The sequence below is a fragment of the Nicotiana tomentosiformis genome, chromosome 2, assembly GCF_000390325.3.
Source record: "Nicotiana tomentosiformis chromosome 2, ASM39032v3, whole genome shotgun sequence".
Lineage (NCBI taxonomy): Eukaryota > Viridiplantae > Streptophyta > Magnoliopsida > Solanales > Solanaceae > Nicotiana > Nicotiana tomentosiformis.
Genome location: NC_090813.1, coordinates 173358936 through 173382120, shown reverse-complemented (window position 1 = coordinate 173382120; position 23185 = coordinate 173358936). Strand labels below are relative to the sequence as shown.

The following is a 23185-nucleotide window of genomic DNA, read 5'->3' as shown; positions in this document are numbered from 1 at the left end:
AATTGATTTGGATCGGGATGCACTCCTCAACGGGAAGTGAAGGATAATAAATTGAATGGTAAAATAACAAAGGATTTTGATATTGATAAATAATGATATGATGGGATCGGGTTGCATGTCGCAATGGTTGAGTACGTAATACTTGATATTGGTAAATGATTAGATGGTATAATAAGGGAGGATTATGACATGGATTATTATGAGATGGTGGGATCGGATTGTGTATCGCAACGGATTGTATACATGATTCTTGATATTGATAAATGATGCTATGGTGAAATAAGGGAGGATTATGCGTGTACGGTCGGATCGGATTGTGCGCTGCAACAGATCGTGTGTGATGTACTCATTGTTGTTATTGTGTTAGTTTTCAGCATTTTTATATGAAATTACGAGGTCTGTTATTCTGTGCCCTCTGATTGTGAGGGTTGTGTTCATTTTCATAAATTAACTACCTTACTTTCGTTCCCTGTTATTATTATTATTGTTGCGTACCGGTTATTGTAAGTGACCCGCTTTAGCCTCGTCACTACTTTATCGAGGTTAGTCTCCACACTTACAGAGTACATGGAGTCGGTTATACATATACTACACTCTGCACTTCTTGTGCAGATACCAGAGTTGGTCCTAGCGGTGTTCAGTAGATTTGCTCAAATTCAGTTATTGACGGAGACTTGAAGTACAACTGCACAACGTTTTAAAATAGTGCATTTTATTCAGACCATGTTTGTTGCATTCTAGATGTTCATGTACTTGTGATACTAGTTTCTGGGTTATGTTTAGACACACTATTCATTATTATTATACTATACTTCAGACTTATATCATTTCCATCGTACATACATTGTCACAAATTGTTAAAAATTAGTAAATTCTTTGTTCGCATCGGACTGCCTAGCAAGTAGATGTTAGGCTCCATCATGACCCCAAGGTTGGGATTTCGGGTCGTGACAAGTTGGTATCAAAGCCCTAGGTTGCCTAGGTCTCACGAGTCATGATCAAGCTTAGTAGAGTTTGGAAGATCGGTACGAACACGTCTCTACTTATCTTCCAGAGGCTATGAAGTTTGAGGAAACATTTAACTTCTTTCTTTCTCTATCGTGCGATTTCATTCTATCATTGATGATTGAACCACTCTATTCTTATTCTCTCGCAGATGGCGAGAGCACGCATAATATATGCAGCTGGACAGGAGCCGGATCCCCCTATGGTAACTACTACTAGAAGTAGAGAGGCCGAGGCAGAGGGAGAGCTCATCCTAGAGCTTGAGCAGTAGCAGCTCAGACTGTACCCGTTGGATCGACTCAGTTCCTGGAGGAATTGATAGCGACTCCAGCACTTCAGGACGCTCTAGTCTGCTTGGTGGGCCTTATAGAGAGTCTGGCCCAGACCGGTGCATTTTCGGTGGCACCAGCCATCTCTCAGGATGGGAAAGGAGAACAAACTCTCGCTACTCACACCCTGGAGTAGGTGGCTGCCTTATATCACACTCCAGCATCCCAAACAGTTGGGGTAGTTCAGCCGGTTGTTGCGCCATAAGCCATGGATATGATATCTTCTGAGGCTTTGTTGAGGCTAGATAAGTTTACCAAGCTCTTTCTTGTTCATTTTAGCAGTGCAAATTCTGAGGAACCACAAGATTACTTGAACCATTTCCAGGAGGCGTTGCACAACATGGGTATTGTTGAGACCAATGGGGTCAACTTTGCAGTGTTTTAGATGACCTGTTCTGCCAAGAGATGGTGGAGAGATTATGTGTTGACTAGACTAGTTGGTTCTCCTAAACTTACCTAAGATTAGTTTTCACAGTTATTTCTGGAGAAGTTCATTCCTTTCACTTTGAGAGAGGAGTATCGCATGCAGTTTGAGCGCCTTTAGTAGTGTGGCATGACCGTCACCCAGTATGAGACTCTATTTGTGGACCTAGCTCGCTGTATCATTGTTTTACTCCCTATTGAGCGGGGAGAGAGTGAGGAGATTCAATGATGGGCTCACCTTCAGTATTTGGCTATAGATGGACAATGAGACTAGAGATGATATTTATTTCCCTAGGACTATAGATATTGCTAGACGGATTGAGATGGTTCGTGGTTAGGAAAGGGGGTCGGTGCTTGATAAGAGGCCTCGTCATTTCGGTGCTTTCAGTAGTGACTCATCTAGAGGCAGGGGTACTTTTGGCAGAGGCCATCCTCTTAGGCCATTTCAGTCAGCGCTCCAGGCATCCCATAATGCCTCGGGTTCAGTTTCGGGCAGCCGACCTACAGTTCACCATCACCTCCTATCAGTGTTCCTCGGTTCAGTTTCGGCTTCAGCAACCACATCAGTAGGATAGATATTTTGAGTGTGGGGGTACATTTCACATTATGAGTTATTGTCCTAGATTGTTGAGCAGCATGCCACATTAGAGTTCTCGTGCCAAGGTTCCAGCACAGGTTGCTTCACTGCCCGCTTAGCCGTCCAGAGGTAGAGGTCAGGCCATTAGCGGTGGAGGTAAGGGCATTATAGGTGAAGGCCACCCAGTTATAGGCCGTCCGAGAGGCGGAGGTCAGGGTGGTGGGGCCCAACCTCATTTTTATGCATTCCTAGCTAGACCTGAGGCCGAGTCATCTAACGCTGTTATCACAAGTATTGTTCCAGTTTGCCATAGAGATGCTTCAGTTCTAATTGTTCTGGGCTTTACTTATTCCTATGTGTCATCATATTTCGCTTCATATTTGGTTGTGCTTTGTGTCTCTTTGAGTGCTCTTGTGTATGTGTCCATGCCTGTGGGAGATTCTATTGTTGTAGATCATGTCTATCGTTCATGTATGATTACTATTGGGAGTCTTGAGACTAGTGTAGACCTCCTACTTCTTGATATGGTAGACTTTGATGTTATTTTGGGCATGGACTGGTTGTCACTATATCATACTATATTGGACTGTCATGCCAAGACGATGACCTTAGCCATGTCGGGGTTGACTTATGTATTGATTTGGCTCTAGGAACTCAACTCATTTATATTCCACCATACCGTATGGCCCCGCTTGAGTTAAAGGAACTGAAGGAGCAGTTGCAAGATTTGCTCTATAAGGGATTCATTAGATTTAGTGTCTCGCCTTGGGGTGCGCCCGTGTTGTTCGTGAAGAAGAAATATAGTTCGATGAGTATGCGTATAGACTATCGGCAGTTGAACAAAGTCACTATCAAAAACAAGTACACGTTGTAGAGGATTGATGACTTATTTGACCAGCTTCAGGGTGAAAAACTATTTTCGAAGATCAATTTGAGGTCTGGCTACCATCAGTTGAAGATTAGGGCATCATATGTCTCTAAGATAGCTTTTTGGACTCAGTATGTGCATTATGAGTTCCTAGTGATGTCTTTTGGGTTGACAAATGCCACCAACAACATTTATGGATTTGATGAACCGGGTATTTAAGCCCTATTTGGATTCTTTTGTGATCGTATTCATTGATGATATCTTGATCTACTCTCGTAGTCGAGAGAATCATGAGTAGCATCTTCGAATTATACTTCAGACTCTATGATATAGTCAGTTATATGCCATATTTTCAAAGCATAAGTTTTGGTTGGGCTCGGTTGCCTTTTTCGGACATGTTGTATCAGCCGAGGGCATTAAAGTGGATCCTAAGAATATTGAGGCAGTTCAAAAATAGCCTAGACCTACTTCAGCTATAGAGATTCTGTGTGTCATGGGTTTGGCGGGTTATTATCATCGGTTCGTGGAGGGGTTTTCATCCATAACAGTCCCATTGACTAGATTGACCCAGAAGGGTGCCCCATTCAGGTGGTCCGATGAGTGAGAGTTGGGCTTTCAGAAGCTCAAGACAGCTTTGACTACGAAACTAGTGTTGGTGTTTCTCACAGGTTTAGGATCCTACACGGTGTATTGTGATGCATCACGTATTGGGCTCGGTGCAGTATTGATGCAGGATGGTAGGGTGATTGCATACATGGTGCGGCAGTTGAAGGTTCATGAAAAGCATTACATTTTTCATGACTTAGAGTTGGCAGCCATTTTTTATGCACTGATGATTTGGAAGAATTACCTCTACGGCGTGTCGTGTGAGGTATTCACGAATCACTAGAGTATACAGTATTTGTTCAAGAAGAAGGATCTCAACTTGAGGCAGCGGAGGTGGTTGGAACTGTTGAAAGACAATGATATCACCATTTTGTATCATCTCGGGAAGACCAATGTGGTGGTCGATGCATTGACTAGAAATGTTGCGAGTATGGGTAGCCTTCCATATATTCCAGCTGGTGAGAGGCCGCTAGCATCAGATGTTCAGGATTTCGCCAATCAGTTCATAAATTTAGATATTTTGGAGCCTAGTCGTGTCCTAGCTTGCATGGTCTCTCGGTATTCTTTGTATGAGCGCATTAGAGAGTGTCCATATGAGGACCACCACTTGCTTGTCCTTAAGGACATTGTGCAGCATGGTGGTTCCAAGCAGGTTACCGTTGGAGATGATGGGGTGTTGCGGATGCAAGGTCGGATTTGTGTGCCCAATATGGATGAGCTTCGTGAGTTGATTATTGAGGCGGCCCATAGTTCATGGTATTCCATTCGTCCGGGTACTACCAAGATGTATCAGGACTTGAGGCAGCATTATTGGTGGAGGAGAATGAAGAAGGATATAGTTGCACATGTGGCTTGGTGTCTGAATTGTCAGCAAGTAAAGTACGAGCATGAGAGGCCTAGCAGTTTGCATTAGAAGCTTTAGATTCCCGAGTGGAAGTGGTAGCGTATTACCATGTATTTTATTGTTGGGCTCCCATTGACTTTGAAGACATTCGACACGGTATGGGTCATTGTGGACATGCTGACCAAGTTGACACATTACATTCTAGTAGCAGTTACCTATTCTTTAGAGCGGTTGGCTGAGACCTATATCCACGAGATCGTTCATCTTCACGATGTGGCGGTGTCTATCATTTTAGATCGGGGTACACAATTCACGTCACACTTCTAAAGGGTTGTATAGTATGAGTTAGGCACACAGGTTGAGTTGAGTACAACATTTTATCGAGACGGACGGACAGTCCGAGCTCATAATTCAGATATTAGAGGATATGCTTCGCGCTTGCGTTATGGATTTTGGGTGTTCTTGGGATAAGTTCTTGCGCTTGAGGAGTTTGCCTACAATAACAGCTACCAATCGAGTATTCAGATGGCTCCCTATGAGGTATTATACGGGATACAATATCATTCGCCAGTCAGTTAGTTTGAGCTGGTAGAAGCTCGATTGTTGGGTACCGATTTGGTTCAGGATGCCTTAAAAAAGGTCAAGATGATTCAGGATCAACTTTGCACAGCTCAATCAAGGTAGAAGAGTTATGTCAATCGGAGAGTTCTTGATTTTGCATTTATGGTTGGAGAGAGGATATTGCTACATGTTTCGCCCATGAAGGGTGCGATGAGATTCAGGAAGAAGGGCAAGTTGAGCCCTATGTATATTGGACCCTTTGAATTCTTGAGAGAGTGGGTGAGGTGAGATACAATGTTGAATTGCCACCTAGTTTATCAGTAGTCTATCCGGTGTTCCATGTCTCAATGCTCCAAAAGTATCAGGGTGATCTGTCCTATGTGATAGATTTCAGCTCAGTCCAATTTGACAAGGATTTGACTTAGGAGAAGGAGCTGGTGGCCATTTTTGCCTGGCAAGTATGAAAGATGCGTTCTAAGAGTTATCCTTTAGTTAGAGTACAATGGAGAGGCCAGTCGATCGAGGCTGCCACGTGGGAGTTCGAGTCCTACATGCGGAGTAGATACCCACAACCTTCACCTATCTAGGTACCTTTATATATCTGTTTGAGTACGAACATTTATTTTAGAGGTGGAGAATGTGATGACCCGATAGATCATTTTGAGTTTTAGCCTTTACTTTTGTGTTCCGTGACCTCGACTAGCTCCATATAGTGTTCCTCAATTTGTGTGCGTTGTCTGTGTCTTGTTCCGAAAGGTTTTTATGTTGAAAATTGAAGAAAATGTGAAATTTTGCCTTAAAAATGCTTTGAGTTAACTATGGTCAATATTTTGTGTAAACGGACCCAGATTAGTATTTTGACGGTCCTGATGGGTCCGTATTGTGATTTCGGACTTGGGTGTATAGGTCAAATCGTGTTAATTTGCCCAAATTTGGCAATTTGAAATTGATAGGATTGCCGTATGTTGACTTTTAGCTATCGAGCTAGAAATTTGATTTTTGGACTTGGGATATGTCCGTTATGGTATTTAGAACTTGTCTGCAAAATTCGGTGTCGTTTGGATTGATTTGTTAGGATTCAGACGTTTAATTGTAATTTTAGAAATTCTTGAACTTTACTTTGAAATTCATGTGTTTTAGAGTTCAATTCGTAGTTTTAGATTTTATTTTTATATTTTGATCGCGCGAGCGAGTTCGTATGATGTTTTTAGACTTGTGTGAATGTTTGGGTTGGAGCCCTGAGGGCTCGGACTCCTCCACCGAGGAGCCGTTCTTGCGAGAAGTGTAATTACTGTAGCTCCCCAAAAGCTCATCTGACATGAGTTTCAGACAAGTTCTAGAATGGGTTTGAACTAAAATTTGACTGCTGGTGTTGCTGGTGCTCAGGCATCGCAATTGCTAAAACCAACATTGCAATTGCGAGGTGACTGTGGGGGTTCAGTTGTCGTAATTGCGACATCCCTTTCGCATTTGTGAAGTCTACCATATTTTTGCCTTTGTTCGCAATTGCAAAAATATTTTCGCATTTGCCAAACTCCCAACTTCGCGATCCCAAAATCTTTTTTCGTAAATGCGAGGTTTCATGAGGATGTCATGGTTCGCAAATGAAAGCCCTGGTCTATAATGGCGAGGGTTCGCCAATGCGAATGTTGTGTCACAAATGCGACATCTGCAATTGGTAAAAGGGCTGGGAGACGGGAAGTTTGGAAACATTCTCTCATTTTTGAATCCTAGGCTTAGTAGGAAGTGATTTTGAAGAGGGAATTGCATCTACAAACTTTAGGCAAGTGATTCTAATCCATTTATAATCATATTCCATCAATTTATCTTATATTTTAACATCAAAATCATGTGAATCAAAGTGAAAAATTGTGAAACCTTATCAAGTTTTTGAAAAATAAGAAATTGAGTTTTGAGAGTCGATTTGGAATCGGATTTTGAAACTAATCACATATATTAACTCATATGGACATGGGTAGCCGGAATCTACCAATGGACCCGTGTTTTGACCGGCAAGCTTTGGTTTGACTTTTGTTGACTCTTTCATAAAATTGTAAAGATCTTAGCTTAATCCATTGTAATTAATTTCCCTAATATTATTTGATAATATTAAGTCGAGTTTGGTTAGATTTGATTAGCTTAGAGGCGAACTTTACAGGAAAAGCCCCGGTTGAGCTTTGATTTGATTGCGGAGTGAGGTAAGTGTTGGGTCTAATCTTGATTTGAGGAAATTAAAATATTATATTTATGTTTTTATCATACGAGTGAGTTCTTATGATGCCATTACACTTCTGTGCATATTTAGTTTGGTTCCCGAGGGGCTCGGGTGAGTTTCGTAACATTTTGAACTTGTGCAACAACTGTTTCTGGTGTCTGGTGTGTTGTGCTTCGCGATCACGAAGCCATTCTCGCTGGGGTTAGGGCTGGTTGTTCTTTGCGAACACGAAGCAAAGGGGGTCTTAATTTTTGCGAATGTAACTGTAGACTTAATTTTTGCAAATGCAACTGTAGACTTGCGATCGCGATGCTTTGGGGAAAGCTGGGAGGGAAGGTGGTTACTCTATGCGAACGCAGACCATGGTTCGTGAAAACGAAGGAAGGCGGGGAATTAAGCCTTCACAAATGTGAAGTGTAGCTCACGAACGCAAAGGCAATTGGCCAGTGCATCGCGAACGCGTCAGGTGCTTTGCGAATGCGAAGAACACCTTACAACCAGGTATTTGAAAGAGCAGAAAGTTGGGATTGAACTATTTTTCACCATTTTTGATGCTAGAGCTCGGCGTAGAGGCGAATTTGAAGAACTTTTTTATCCCCACTTCATTGGTTAGTGAATTTTAACTTGTTTTGTAATATTCTCATAATACCCATTGATTTTATCTTTTAATCTAGAATTTTCATGGTGGAAATTAAAAATTTGGGTAGAAATTGAGAATTTTGTAAATTTAAGATTTAGACCTCAAATTGAGGTTGTATTTCAAACCGAATCGCGTAACCGGGCTCGGGGATACGTTTTTGACCAAAGTCAGAATCTTGGGTTTTGACCAGGCAAGCCCGGGGTTGACATTTTTGACTTTTTCCTAATTCATTAAAGATTGAATGTTTTCACTCGTGGGTAGTTTCTAAAGCCTATTTTGAATTATTTGAACTATATTTGACTAGATTTGACGGATTTGGAGGCTAATTCTAAAGAAAAAGATGTGGTTGTGTGTTGATTTGATTGCGGAAAGAGGCAAATATTGTGCCTAACTTTGACTTGAGGGGATTAGGACTTGATTGGTTTAATTGCTACTTGATTTATGTGTGGGGACAGCGTATATGCAAGGTGATGAGTGTATATGCGTAGTCGCGGGTCAATCATGCGGGTTGGGATATTTATTTATTGTTTTCAACTATTCTTGCATTATTTAATCCATATTATTAATTGTTAAATGCTTTAATTGTTAATTACAATTACTTGTTGAATTCACGCCTTTATCCATTACATGCCTTAATTGCTAATTGATTTTTTGTATACGCATATTTATCTATTAATTGTCATTACTTACTATTTGATTTTGTGTGCTATCATGTAACTATTTTATCCGCTTTGTGAATTTCTTTGTTTAGTTCCTTTATTACGTTTTATTTTGGGACACGCCGTAGTTGGTTGTAGTTATATGTTTCATTTATTATTATTTGGGATCGGGTTGCACGCCGCAATGGTAGTGAAATGATATAATATGAAGAGACAAGGACGGAATATGATATGAACAGATGATGATATGGTGGGATCGGGTTGCACGCTGCAATAATTAATCTTTATATATATTTATGGATCGGGTTGTGCGTCGCAAAGAAAAAGAATTGATATTTATATATATTTGAGGATCGGTTTGCACGATGTAACAGAGAAGACTTATTTTTTTGTATTTGACGGTGTAACTGTACCGTATTATTTTGAGAAGTTGAGCAAAAGTGTTATTCTAGGACCCTATGATAGTTGACCTACAGGTTCACATACTTGAGTTTACTGTTTATATTCTATTCATGTTTTTGCTTTTATTATAAGTGTCTTGTCATAGCCTCATCACTACTTCGTCGAGGTTAGGCTCGACACTTACAGAGTACATAGGGTCGGTTGTACTCATGCTACACTTCTACACCTCTTGTGCAGATACCGGAGTTGGCGCGTAGCGAGACTGCTCAGATTCAGCTGCTTTTGGAGATTTGAGGTAGAGCTGATGGCGTTCGCAGTCCTTGAAGTCCCCTTCTATCATGTTTTACTATTTATTTAGTTTCAAACAGTTGTACTTTATTTCAGACCGTATTTGTAGTATTCTAGTTCCTCATGTAATTGTGACTTAGGGTTTCTGGGAGTAGTTTAGCACTGCGTTAGTTATATTAATAATGTGTTCATTTCTGAGTTCATTAATCGTTAATTATCATCATCCTGCAATAATTGTTAAAACATGTTAATTAATTTAATAATGTCGGTTTGCCTAGCAAGTAGATGTTCGGCACCATCATGGTCCCGAGGTTGGAAATTTCGGATCGTGACAATAATACTTTTATATAGTTTTCAAATATACAAATTTTATTTTAAAAACTTGAAAAATTTATAACTAAATTCATGGTCAAATTGAAAACTTTGACTGTCGTACTCTGAATCGTGCAATATAAAGTGGAACAAAGAGAGTATTTGCTAGAGTTAAAATATTACTTAAGTTGATATAAATACTTGGTGTACGTAAATGTTTATCGTATATAATTGATGTATCTCATTAGAGTGACCTATAATAATATATAGGTAATTGTGTATAGTAATCTTAGTTTTGTAACTTAAAATTGATGAACATGCTTTAAGTAGTTACACAAGGGGTAAATTTTATAAATGGTCATATAATTATGATTTTTTTTACCAAAATAATATAACTATATTTTCTCACACAAAAATATATAACTTTCAATAGCTCACACAAAACTTATAGTGACCGAAAAACGCAACTGTGGTATTTTCTTATTTTATGTTTTTTATTTTTTATTTTTATTTTAATAAATAATAATTCAGTTAAAATAGAAGTGACCAACGTGACCCAATACCAATATACATAAGTTAAAATAATATTAAAAAGAATCCTTTGTTAAATTAAGTTAAAATAATACTAAAATATATTTATTTATTTATTTCAATTGAGTTATTATTTGTTAGACTAAAAATACTTAATAAAAAAATACAAAATAAGAAAATACTACCCAAAAATTGTGTTTTCCGGTCATTATGATTTTTGTGTGAGTCACTGAAAGTTTTATATTTTTGTATCAAAAAATATAGTTAAATAACTTTGGTGAAAAAAGTCATAATTATATGACAATTTGAGAAATTTACCCTAGTTATACATTCCGAAAATAAAAAAATTACACCGTCAAATATATAATTTAAAATCCATTTTTTAACTTATTGCGCTTTCTGAAGTGTGTACCTCAACAATTAAAGTCTGTACCTCAACAAATGCTTCAGAATTAAGGACTTGATCAGTCCTTCAAGCTAAGTGTGTCCCCCCAACCCCCTCACCCCCACCTCCTTTTTTTTTTAATTTTATTTTTTGTATACAAGTTGTAAGGGGAAGTGGGAAGTATTTTTCTTGAACCAAATCGACACTTTTGAAATTTCGCAGGATCCAGGAAAGAGAAAAGCTAAAAGAGTTTTATTTGACTAAACAGCAATAACATTTTTCTTGAATCAAAGGACTTCTAATTATCGTTGCCTTATTGGGAAGTCAAATCAGTCGGGATGAATTTTTAGGTGTATTGAACTCAAGCGTAAGACATGGAATTCTTCGACCAACTGAGAATCAGTTGATTCTTGAAAGATATTGTGATTTAGACTTGGCATCTTGTCTCATATGTAGAAAGTTAGTTTATTATACCCTTCATCCTAATTTATGTGAAAATTAGGATGAAGGGTGTAACGGCATTTGAGGGATAGTTATAAGCCAAGTTTTCAATATTTGAGTTCTGGTTGGATTCAGTTGTCTTTTTGGGCCACGTTGTATCCTCTGATGGCATTAAAGTGGACCCTAAAAATATTGAGACAGTTCAGAACTGCCTAGACTTACTTCAGCTACAAAATTTCATAGCACCTTAGGTTTGGGGGGTTATTATTGCCGATTCGTAGAGGGGTTTTCTTCTATCTCATCCCCATTGACCAAGTTGACCCTGAAGGGTGCTCTTTTCAGATGGTCCGATGAGTGTCAGTTGAGCTTTTAGAAGCTCAAGACTACATTGACTACAACCCCAGTGTTGGTGTTGCCCCAGTGTATTGTCATGCATCGCGTTTTCGGCTTGGTGCGATATTCATACAGGATGATAGGGTAATTGCCTAGATATTTTGTCTGTTGAAGGTTCATGGGAAGAACTACCCTGTTCATGACCTAAAGTTTGCAGCCATTGTTCACACGCTGAATATTTGGAAGCACTACCTGTACGGTATTCATTATGAGGTCTATACCAACCATCGGAGTCTCCAACACCTGTTCAAGTAGAAAGGCCTTAATTTGCAGTAGTGGAGATGACTAGAGTTGCTGAAAGGTTATGATATCACCATATTATATCATCTAGGGAAGGTCAATGTAGTGACCGATGCATTGGGTAGGAAGGCGGAGAGTATAGGTAGTTTGGCATACTTACCGGTAACCGTGAGACCACTAGCCATGGATATTCATGCTTTGGCCAACCGATTTATGTGATTGGATGTTTCGGAGCCCACACTTGTTCTTGCTTGAGTTATAGCACAATATTCATTGTTGGAGCGTATCAAGACTCGCCAGTTTGATGATCCTCACTTGTTGGTATTGAAGGATACGATGTAGCGGGGTGGTTTCAAGGAGGTTGTGATTGGAGATGATGGTGTTATGTGGCTTTAAGGCAAGATTTGTGTTCCAAATGTTGATGGGATGGGAGGATTTATCCTTGAGTAGGCTCACAGTTCGCGCTATTCTATTCACCTAGGTGTGACGAAGATGTACTATGACTTGAAACAACACTATTGGTGGCGCAGAATGAAGAAAGACATTGATGCTTAGTATCCCGGTATTTGAATTGTCAACATGTGAAGTATGGGCATCAGAAACCGGGTGGATTGATTCAAAGATTGGAGATACCAGAGTGGAAGTGGGAGCGCATCACTATGAATTTCGTGGTAGGCTTGCCATGGACCTTGAAGAAGTATGACGCAATCTAGGTTATTGCGGACCAGTTGACTAAGTCCACATACTTCATTCTGGTGGCGAATTCCTATTCTTCAGAGTGGTTAGCTCAGGTTTACATTCAGGAGATTATCCACCTGCACGATGTACCCATTTCCATCATTTATGATTGAGGCACGCAATTCACATCGTATTTCTGGAGAGACGTTCGGCGTGATTTGGACATGGGGGTTGAGTTGAGCACAATGTTTCATCCTCAGGCGGATGGGCTATTCGACTATACTATTTAGATCTTGGAGGACATGTTACGCACTTTTGTTATAGATTTCGGAGGTTCATTGTCTCACTCATCACCTCACAAATAATCCAGATGGAGGGGGACTCCGAGGCCTGCGTACACTGGTAAGTGTACCTTGAAGTCTCCGCGTCTGAGCTCAGCTCTACATCCAATGATAACTTGAAAAATGGTTTAATATAAGTGCCGAGACAAAAGCGGAATAAGACTATGAGGCAGTAATCATAATAACTTCCTAGGACTGGTAATTCAGAGTCACGAACTCTAACTGAATACATGGAAAGATCTCAAATATCGAAATACAATATTGTTCAAATACAAGCTAACAGTACAAACAAAGGAAAGAACTCCAAGGGATTCCGATGACCAAGCAGCTCTTCCTTGAATCCTCGCGACCAATATGCTAAGTCTTCCCGAGTCCGATATCTCCAATACCTGGCTCTGCACAAAGATGTGAAGAAGTATAGTTTGAGTACACCACGGCCGGCACCCAGTAAGTATCAAGACTAACCTTGGTGGAGTAGTGACGAGGTACTGTCAAGACACTCACTAGAAAAAGTAACCTGTGCAGTGTAGTAGTATAAAGCTAATAATGGAAAGCAGAAATCATCAAATGGCAAAAAAGTCAACATGTGCATATAGGCAGTAAAGCAATAAGAATACTGGGAAAACATCATTTAAAACCAAATAAGGAATCACAAAGGACAAACAATTTAGCAAGTTGTCTAACACAAGTTTCACAACGAAATTACTCCGTGATACCTCATATCATAGTCACAAGTCCCGAGTCTCAACCCGCCATCACATACTCACGGCACCTCGTGCCTACATCTCAAAATCACAACCGCACGGACAACTCACGTGCCAAAGTCACAATCTGCCTGAAAATAGTCACAAGCTCGCAATTACAATCCGATCGGCATGATCACAGGCTTACAATGACAACCCACCCGACATGATCAGAATCTCACAATCATAAACCGCCCAGCATAATCACAGGCTCACAATCATAATCTGCCCGGTTTAATTATTACCACAATCCGCCCAGCATAATCAGAGGCTTACCATCATATTTCGCCCGGCATAATCACAAACTCAATAGCAACATGAAAATGGATAATACCATAATACATGGGCATGATCAATAAATGTCAAGTTTTGTACTTGTGAGATAGTATAAATGATATGCTACAGTGTATGCTTGTGAAAGTGTATTGCTGCATCCCAAATCAATAAGCAATAACAAGGACATCGACTAGCTCATCGAAATAACAAAACAAGTCACGTAAAGGGTATAACAATCACAATGAAAGTCACACCATCACACGAAATTCACCAATATATTGTCTTCAAACCGCACCATCACACGAACTTCACCAACACAATGTCTCCAAACCATCACACATTATCCCTGACATTTGCCACCCTTATTTCTCTGATAGCCACCCGTATCACTCCGTATAAAAGCCACCCGTATCACTCCGCCCTGACAATATCATTAGCCACCCTTGTCTCTCCTATAGCCACCCGTATCACTAAGTATAATAGCCACCCGTATCACTTTATATAATAGCCACCCTTATCACTCTGTGAAATAGCCACCATTATCACTCCGCTTAGGCAATAACACAATAGCCACCTGTATCGCTCCGTACATTCAACAACAATGAGATGCCACCCTTATGCCATGTATGATAACAATAGTGAAATGCCACACTTATAATCTGCATAACAACAACCCAATCAAACAACAATTCACGTCTACTATCATCATAAAAACACAACATAATCAACTTATATCACAAGTCCCCGTAGGCCACGACCTTTCCAAAGATTCCACGATGTCAATAACTTCACAACAAATAGCCCAAGACTAAACATAACGTGTATAGAATCTCAATAACAAAAACTTGAACGGAAAAGTAACTCATCAAAGAACAACACCTCCTTTAAACACAATTTCGGGTAAAATACATTAATCCCTTTCGATAACTTCAATTCCAATTAATTGGTTAAGAATAAACTCAATAGTGAAAGTATCTCTGTAAAATAGCAACTCAACGATAAAAGAAATCACGTAATGGTAAAAGTGGAAACAACTCAAAATAAAGCATACAAGAGCAACTCGACAAGTAAAGACTGTGACATGTAACGACAACTTCAAGTAAGGCATGTGATAGTAGACATGACGAATAAAGTATATAACATGTGCTAGCAATTCCAAATAAGCACATAATAGATGCCTAAGAGTCTAGATCGGTAGGCTTATCACATACAAGCTCGAGTACCTACTCGTCACCTCGTGTACATGGCTTTCACATCACACAAATAACACAAACGACTCAAATCCTAAGGGGTAATTCCCTCCCATAATGTTAGGCAAGATACTTACATCGACGAAGCTAAACCGATACTCTAAAATGACCTTCTCGAGTGAAACAACCTCTGGACGACTCAAAACTAGCCAAAATAACTTCATAACATAAATAAAACTCATAAGAACTAATTCCGGATAATAAAACTTCGGTCTTTTAATTAAAACTAAAAAGTAAACCCCGGGCCCACACCTAAGAATCCGATAAAATCACAAAATCAAAACACCCATTCTGATACGAGTACAACCATACAAAAATTATCGAATTCCGATATCGAATCGCCCTTTAAATCCTCATTTTACATTTTGAAGGATTTTAAAACATTTCCCATTTTCTTCCATTAAATTCACTAATTTAATGTTATAAATGAGTATGGAATCATGTAATATAATCAATTTCGGATAAAGAACACTTACCCAAATCAAACTCGTGAAGAACCCTTCCAAAATCGCCCAAAACCAAGGCTTCCAACTCAAATCAAATGGTGAAAATGACTAACCATTGTCTCTTAACATTCTCCCAAGGGATCACACATGTGACACAATTAGATGCTTCTGTGGCGTTACTTCTGTAACTTAACCTCAACTTCTGGGGACACCACAAGCCAGCTGACCTCTCGCACCTGCGGACACTGTTCCGCTTCTGCGCAACTGTATGTGCAATGCAAAAATATGCATCTGTGCAAATCCTCGCTTTTGCGCCTTTATCTTTGCACCTGCGACCACCACATCAGCGCCCAGTTGTCTGCGGGTGCGACAAACCAGAACTCTTCCAACTAGCCTAAACCAAAAATGATCCAAACGATCCGAACCACATCCAAAACTTATCTAAGCAACTTGGGACCCCATCCGAATATACCAACAAGTCCTATAACATATCGCAGACCTATTGGAGAGCTTAAATCACATCAAAAAAACGTTGAAACTAAGAATCGCACCTCAAATCGAACTTATAAATTTTAAAATCTTCTAACTTCCAAAACTCGTGCCGAAACATATCTAATCAACCCAAAACGAACATAAATTTTGCGTACAAGTCCTACATGACCTAACGAAGCTATTTAAATTTGCAGAACAAAAATCTGAACTCGATATCATCAATGTAAACTCTCAGTCAAACTTATGAATTTTTCAAACCTTCAAATTTCCAACTATAACGACCCGGGTGGTCGTTTTTAGAGTTGTTGCCCCATTCCCCCATTTAATTCTGATTTTGTAATTTATAAGTTCTATGTTACTTATTGGGATAGTTGGTTCGGGTCCGGTGAGGTTTCAAAATAAATTGAGACACTTAGTTTCAAGGATGAAACCTTATATTGAAAAGGTTGACTGGATGTGGACTTATGTTTAGATGACTCTGGAATAGAGTTTTGATGGTTCCGTTAGCTCCATTAGGTGATTTAGGACTTAGGAGCGTGTCTGAATTGTGATTTGGAGGTCTATAATTTAATTGGGCTTGAAATGGGGAAAGTTGGAAATTTGGAAGTCTAACCTAGAGTGGACTTTGTGGTTACCGGACTCGGATTGGAGTTTCGGGAGTTGGCGTAGGTCCGTATGAGACTCTATGTGGGAGACGGTGTCGATCTCTGATGGGTTGGTTCGAGCCGAGGGAGACTAGGGCATTGGGTACTGACTTGGTTCAGGATGCTTTGGACAAGGTTAAATTGATTCAGGATTGGCTTCGCATGATGCAGTCCAGACAGAAGAGTTACGCCGATAGGAAGGTTCGAGATGTTTCTTTCATGGTTAGGGAGAAGGTACTGCTTAAGGTGTCACCCATGAAAGGTGTTATGAGGTTCGGGAAGAAGGGAAAGTTGAGCCCTCGGTATATTGGTCCGTTTGAGGTACTTCAGAGGATTGCAGAAGTGGCTTACAAGCTTGCCTTGCCACCTAGTTTGTCGAGTGTGCATCCAATATTTCATATTTCTATGCTCCGGAAGTATGTCGGTGATTCGTCTTATGTTTTGGATTTCAGAACGGTTCAATTGGATGGTGATTTGACTTATGATGTAGAGCCTATGGCCATTTTGGATAGGCAAGCTCGAAAGTTGAGTTTAAACGACATAACTTCGGTGAAGGTGCAGTGGAGAGGTCAACCAGTTGAGGAGGCTACTTGGGAGACCGAGCGGGAGATGCGGAGTAGTTATCCACACCTATTTGAGACTCTAGGTATGTTTCTAGATCCGTTTGAGGATGAACGCTTATTTAAGAGGAGGAGGATGTAACTAACCAGCCGGTCATTTTGAGAGTTGTAGCCTTGTTCCCCCATTTTGCTGCTAATTTTGTACTTTATAACCGTAGGTGTGATCTCGTAGAAGTGAAAAGGGAATCGTGGAAGTGGTCTGGAAAGAAATGGGCAGAGGTCGCAGGTGCGAGGTGATTTTCCGCACCTTCGATGCCACAGGTGCGCATGGATTTGAGTAGGTGCGGAGCTGGGATGACCTGGGGCAGGGCGCATTGTGCAAGGGGGTAACCGCATATGTGAGCCCGCAAGTGTGATAAAGGCTCCACAGATGCGGAGTTTGGGGGGCGAGGTCTGTTTTCGCATAATCAAATGATGGGCCGATGAAGAGCCTCTGCAAGTGCGAGATCTGGAACGCAGATGCGGTCCCTGGGGGTTTAAGTGATTTTCGAAGAAATGGAGGATTTTACCGCAAAAGTGGTTCTGCATGTGCGGTTATTTGTCCGCAGGTGCGAAAAGCCTGGGCAATGTCTTATAAGCGAGGGTTCCGAGATTTTCACCATTTTAAAACATTTAAAGCTCGGGATTAGGTGATTTTGAGAGAGATTTTGAAGAGATTCTTAAGGCAAGTCACTTGTGGTTTATTTTACCCAATAATTATGTTTCCGCATTGATTTTCCCACCTAGATTAGATGGTTTTAAGGCGTAATTTGGGGGTTTGAGCCTAGGCATTTGGAGAGTGTAAACTGAGGGTTTGGGTGTTGATTTGGTGTTAGATTTTGGTAATTTTGGTATGGTTGGACTCGTGGTTGAATGGGATTCCGGATTTTGTGATTTGTTTTGGATTTCAAGACGTGTGCCCAGGGGCTGGTTTTAGTGACTTTTGATTAAGAACATGGTATTTTCTTATGGAATCGATTCCTTTAGCTCGTATTGATTGTATCGAATTGCTTATGGCTAGATTCGAGACATTCTGAGGCCAATTCGCGAGGCAAGGGCTTGCTAGCAGAGTGATTCAAGTTGCTTGAGGTAACTATCATATTTAAACTCGCTTGAGGCACCAATTGCTTGATTTGTTGTGATAAAACATGCTTTTGGGTGCGCATATATGTGGGGAGGATCCCATGTGGAGGGCACCGGGGATGTATATTCATGTTTGGGTTGTACTCGGGCTCCTATAAGCCCAAAAATGAATGATAAGCTTCGATCTTCGATATCTACTATGTGATAACAGTTTATATGATCTAATTAAGCAATGATGAGTCTGTTGAGAGGATTAATCCCGTAATGAACTTGATAAATGTTTTTCATTGATGAAAATTTTGGATTTAGCTACGATAGCACACCTTGCACATGTCTATACTTTAGCATGTTATTACACCACTGCAGGGATATGGAAATCTTATTTCATTTATGATATACCTGTACACTTGCTTTACGGCTTCTGTATGATATTTTGGACTAGGGTTTGCGGCTATGCCTGGCGGATTATGTTATTGGCACGTGAGTTGTCCGTGCGGGTCTATATATTGATATTATTGGAATTTGAGTTGTCCGTGCAGCATGTGAGTAGTCCGTGCGGATTCATATATTAATATTACTAACACATGACTTGTTCGTGTCACACGTGAGTTCTCCGTGCAGATTCTATTATTAGCACGTGAGTTGTCCATGCAACACGTGAGTTGTCTGTGTAGTGTGTGAAACGTGTATTTTCTTGATCATTTGAATGACTTACTTGTTTTCTCTCCTCTATATGCCATAATAGTGTCAGTGCACATGCACACACAAATATTCATATCACGAAGCTTTATGGGCTAGCTTTAAATCTCACATCTTGTTAATTAAAAAGGATGCATTGTACTAATTTAACTAGTGACTTCAACAATTAAGCTTCTCTTACCTTGCCATGTTTATTTGCGATACTTATTGAGTTGGTTGTACTCACACTACACCCTACACCTCGTGTGCAGATTCAGGCATTTCCGGGCATGGCGGTCGTTGATCATGAAGTCTACCTATTTGGAGATCATCGAGGTAGCCGCTTGGCATCCGCAGACCTTGATCTTCTTTTGCCTATCTTTTGGTTTTATGTATTCTGTCTTACTTTCTAGACCATGTACCAGACTATGTTCTTACATATGTAGAATGCTCATGTACTCCGTGACACCCCGATTTTGGGAGGATTTTGTATTGAGTTTCGAGGTTCATATCCGGAACCTGCAGAACCACCAGTTGCCCCAGCTCAGGAGCAAGTACCAGCTATGGTTGAGCTAGTGGGGCTAGTTCAGGCACCAGTTGTGCCCATTGTGATTCCAGGCCTTCAGGAGGCTTTGACTTATATTTTGACAGTGTGCACCATTCTTACTCAGGCGGTTTCTGTTCCGGCCGCGGCAACCACTTCTTAGGCCGAGGGAGGTACTTAGACTCCCACCACTCGTACACCAGAGCTGGTGATACATGGACTTCAGACACCGGGGGCACTACTAGCCCAATCGGTTGCAGCTGCTCAGGCCCAAGTAGGTCCCGTTATGATTGATTATAAGCAGAGGAGACTTGAGAGGTTTGGGAGGCTCCAGCCTCCATCGTTCAGTGGGGTTGAGTTTGAGGATGCCCAAGACTTTTTGGATAGGTGTCAGAGGATTCTTCGCAGGACAAGAATTCTAGAAACCAGTTGGGTCTCATTCACAACTTTTTAGTTTACTTGGGCTGCCTTCAGAAGGTGGGAGGATTATGAGAGGCGCGGTCCAGTTGGTGCACCACCACTTACATGGCATGCGTTCTCCGTTCTCTTCTTGGAGAAGTTCGTGCCATAGTTTCACAGGGAGGAGCTGCATAGATAGTTTGAGCAGCTTCGTCAGGATGACATGTAAGTGACCCAATATCAGATGAGGTTTTTAGAGTTGTCTCATCATACAGTTTGGTTGGTTCCCACGGATAGGGAGAGGATTAGGAGGTTCATTGATGGCCTCACATATTAATTGCGATTGCTTATGACTCTAGAAAGGATATCCGGTGCTACTTTTTATGAGATGGTTGATATTGCTTGGCAGATAGACATAGTGTATAGTTTGGAGCATGAGGAGAAGGAGGTGAAGAGGCATTGAGGTTCGGGTGGTCCCAGTGGTGTTCATTCTGGGGGACAGTCTTACCACAACAAGGGTTGTCCTTATAGGCCCCCTCAAACTACTTGTCCAGCTCATCGTGGTATATCAGTTAGCCACAATTCTTACAGTGCTCACTCAGGCCTATCTACATTCAGCACACTAACATCGCAGAGGTCTCACCATGCCTCATCTGCTCAGGTTTCTACAGGCAGTTCCTCGGGTTATCAGGAACAACAGTTCTGTCAGAGGAGGGGTTGTTTCTAGTGCAGGAACATGGGTCATATCAAGAGAGATTTTCCTATATTGTTGAGTAGGGCTCCACAGCAGAGTTCTCGGTCGATAGTACCAGCACCAGCAGTTACACCACCCATTCAGCCAGCTCGGGGAGGGGCTCAGGTAGCTACGGGCCTCCTAAGAGTGGGAGGACGATCAAGTGGTGGTCAGGCTGGATTCTATGCTATTCCTGCCATGCCAGATGCCATTGCTTCAGATGCAATGATCACAGGTATTGTCTCAGTGTTTGACAAAGATGCTTCCACATTATTTGACCTTGGTTCTACTTATTCCTACGTGTCCTATTTTACTCGTTATTTGGATATGCCCTGTGAGTCCTTAGTTTCACTTGTTCATGTATCTACGTCGGTGGGCGATACTATTGTTGTTGACAGTGTGTACCAGTCATGTGTAGTGAATATTGGGGGATTGGAGACTAGCGTTGATCTCTTATTGCCTAGTATAGTTGATTTTGACGTGATCTTGGGTATGGATTGGTTGTCTCCATGTCATGCTTTTCTGGATTGTCACACTAAGACCGTGACATTGGCGATGCCGGGGTTGCCAAGGATTGAGTGGAGAGGTTCTCTAGACTATGTTCCCAGCATAATGATTTCATATTTGAAGGCCCACCAAATGGTTGGGAAGGGTTGTTTATCTTATTTGGCCTTTGTGAGGGATGTTGGTGCTAATACTCCTTCTATTGATTTTGTTCTGGTGGTGCGAGAGTTTTCGGATATGTTTTCTGCAGACCTGTCGAGCATGCCGCCCTATACGGATATTGACTTTGGTATTGTCTTGGTGCCGGGCACTCACCCTATATTTATTCCTCTGTATCGTATGACACCAATTGAGTTTAAGGAATTGAAAGAGCAACTTCAGGAATTTCTTAATAAGGGGTTTATTAGACCTAGTATGTTGTTTTGGGGTGCTCCAGTCCTGTTTGTGAAGAATAAGAAGGATGGTTCTATGCAGATGTGCATTGATTATAGATAGTTGAACAAAGTTACAATCAAGAAAAATTATCCTTTGCCGCGCATTGATGATCTATTTGACCAGCTTCAGGGAGCGAGAGTGTTATCTAAGATTGACGTAAGGTCTATGTATCACCAGTTGAAGATTCAGGACTCGGATATTCTAAAGATAGCACTCAGGACCTGTTATGGTCATTATGAGTTCCATGTGATATCGTTTGGTTTGACCAATGCCCTAGAAGCATTCACGCATCTGATGAACAATGTATTTCAGCCTTATCTCGACTCGTTTGTCATAGTGTTCATTGATGATATCCTGGTGTACTCTAGTAGCTAGGAGGAGCATGCCCATCATTTGAGAGTTATGCTGCATCATTTAAGGAAGGAGAAGCTTTATTCTAAGTAATCTAAGTGTGAGTTTCAGTTAGTTCAGTGGCATTCTTGGGGCATGTGGTGTCTATTTAGTGGATTTAGGTGGATCCGAAGAAGATAGAGTCGGTTCAGAGTTGGCCTAGACCATCATCAGCTACGGAGATATAGAGCTTTCTCAGCTTGTCTGTTTATTATTGTCGCTTCGTGGAGGGTTTCTCGTCTATGGCATCGCCCTTCAACAAATTTACACAAAATGGTGCTCTTTTCAAGTGGTCGGATGAGTGTGAGGAGAGCTTTCAGAAGCTCAAGACTGCCTTGACCACACCTCCAGTTCTAGTTTTTCCTTCAGCTTCAGAATCTTATACAGTGTATTGTAATGCTTCTCGGATCGGTATTGTGTGTGTCTTGATGCAGGATGGTAGAGTGATTGCTTATGCTTCTCGACAGTTGAAGCCCCGTGAGAAGAACTACCTTGTCCATGATTTGGAGTTGGCAGCCATCATTCATGCATTAATGATTTGGAGGCACTATCTCTATGGTGTGTCTTGTGAGGTATTTACAGATCATCAGAGTCTCCAGCACTTGTTCAAACAGAAGGATCTAAACTTGAGGTAGTGGAGATGGTTGGAGCGGCTAAAGGATTATGACATCGCCATTCTATATCATTCCAGGAAGGCCAATGTGGTGGCCGATGCCTTGAGTAGAAAGGCGGTGAGTCTGGGTAGCCTTACATTCATTCCCATTGGTGAAAGACCTCTTACAGTTGATGTTTAGGGCTGGGCCATTAAGTTCGTTAGATTATATGTTTTGGAGCACAATCGGGTTCTAACTTGTGTGGTTTCTCGGTCTTCCTTATATGATCGCATCAGAGAGTGCCAATATGATGATCCTCATTTGCTTCTCCTTAAGGACACATTTCAGCACGGTGATGCCAGAGATGTTACTATTGGGGATTATGGGGTGCTGAGGATGCATAGTCGAATTTGTGTGCCTAATGTAGATGGGCTACGTAAGTTGATTCTTGAGGAGGCCCACAGTGCGTGATATTCCATTCATCCAGGTGTCGCAAAGATGTATCAGGACTTGAGACAACATTATTGGTGGAGGATAATGAAGAAAGATATAGTGGGATTTGTAGCTCGGTTCCAGCCAAGGTTTACATCCGCAAGATTGTTCTCCTTCACGATGTGCCGGTGTCTATCATTTCATCG

General features: G+C 41.0%; 1 protein-coding gene across 1 annotated transcript; it reads left to right on the top strand.

Moving 5' to 3' along the window:
* Positions 1 to 4238: 4238 nt before the first annotated feature.
* LOC138906107 (uncharacterized) lies at positions 4239 to 4721 on the top strand. Its single transcript, XM_070194628.1, has one exon. It carries the CDS (start codon positions 4239 to 4241, stop codon positions 4719 to 4721), a length of 483 nt encoding a protein of 160 aa, XP_070050729.1.
* Positions 4722 to 23185: the final 18464 nt, after the last annotated feature.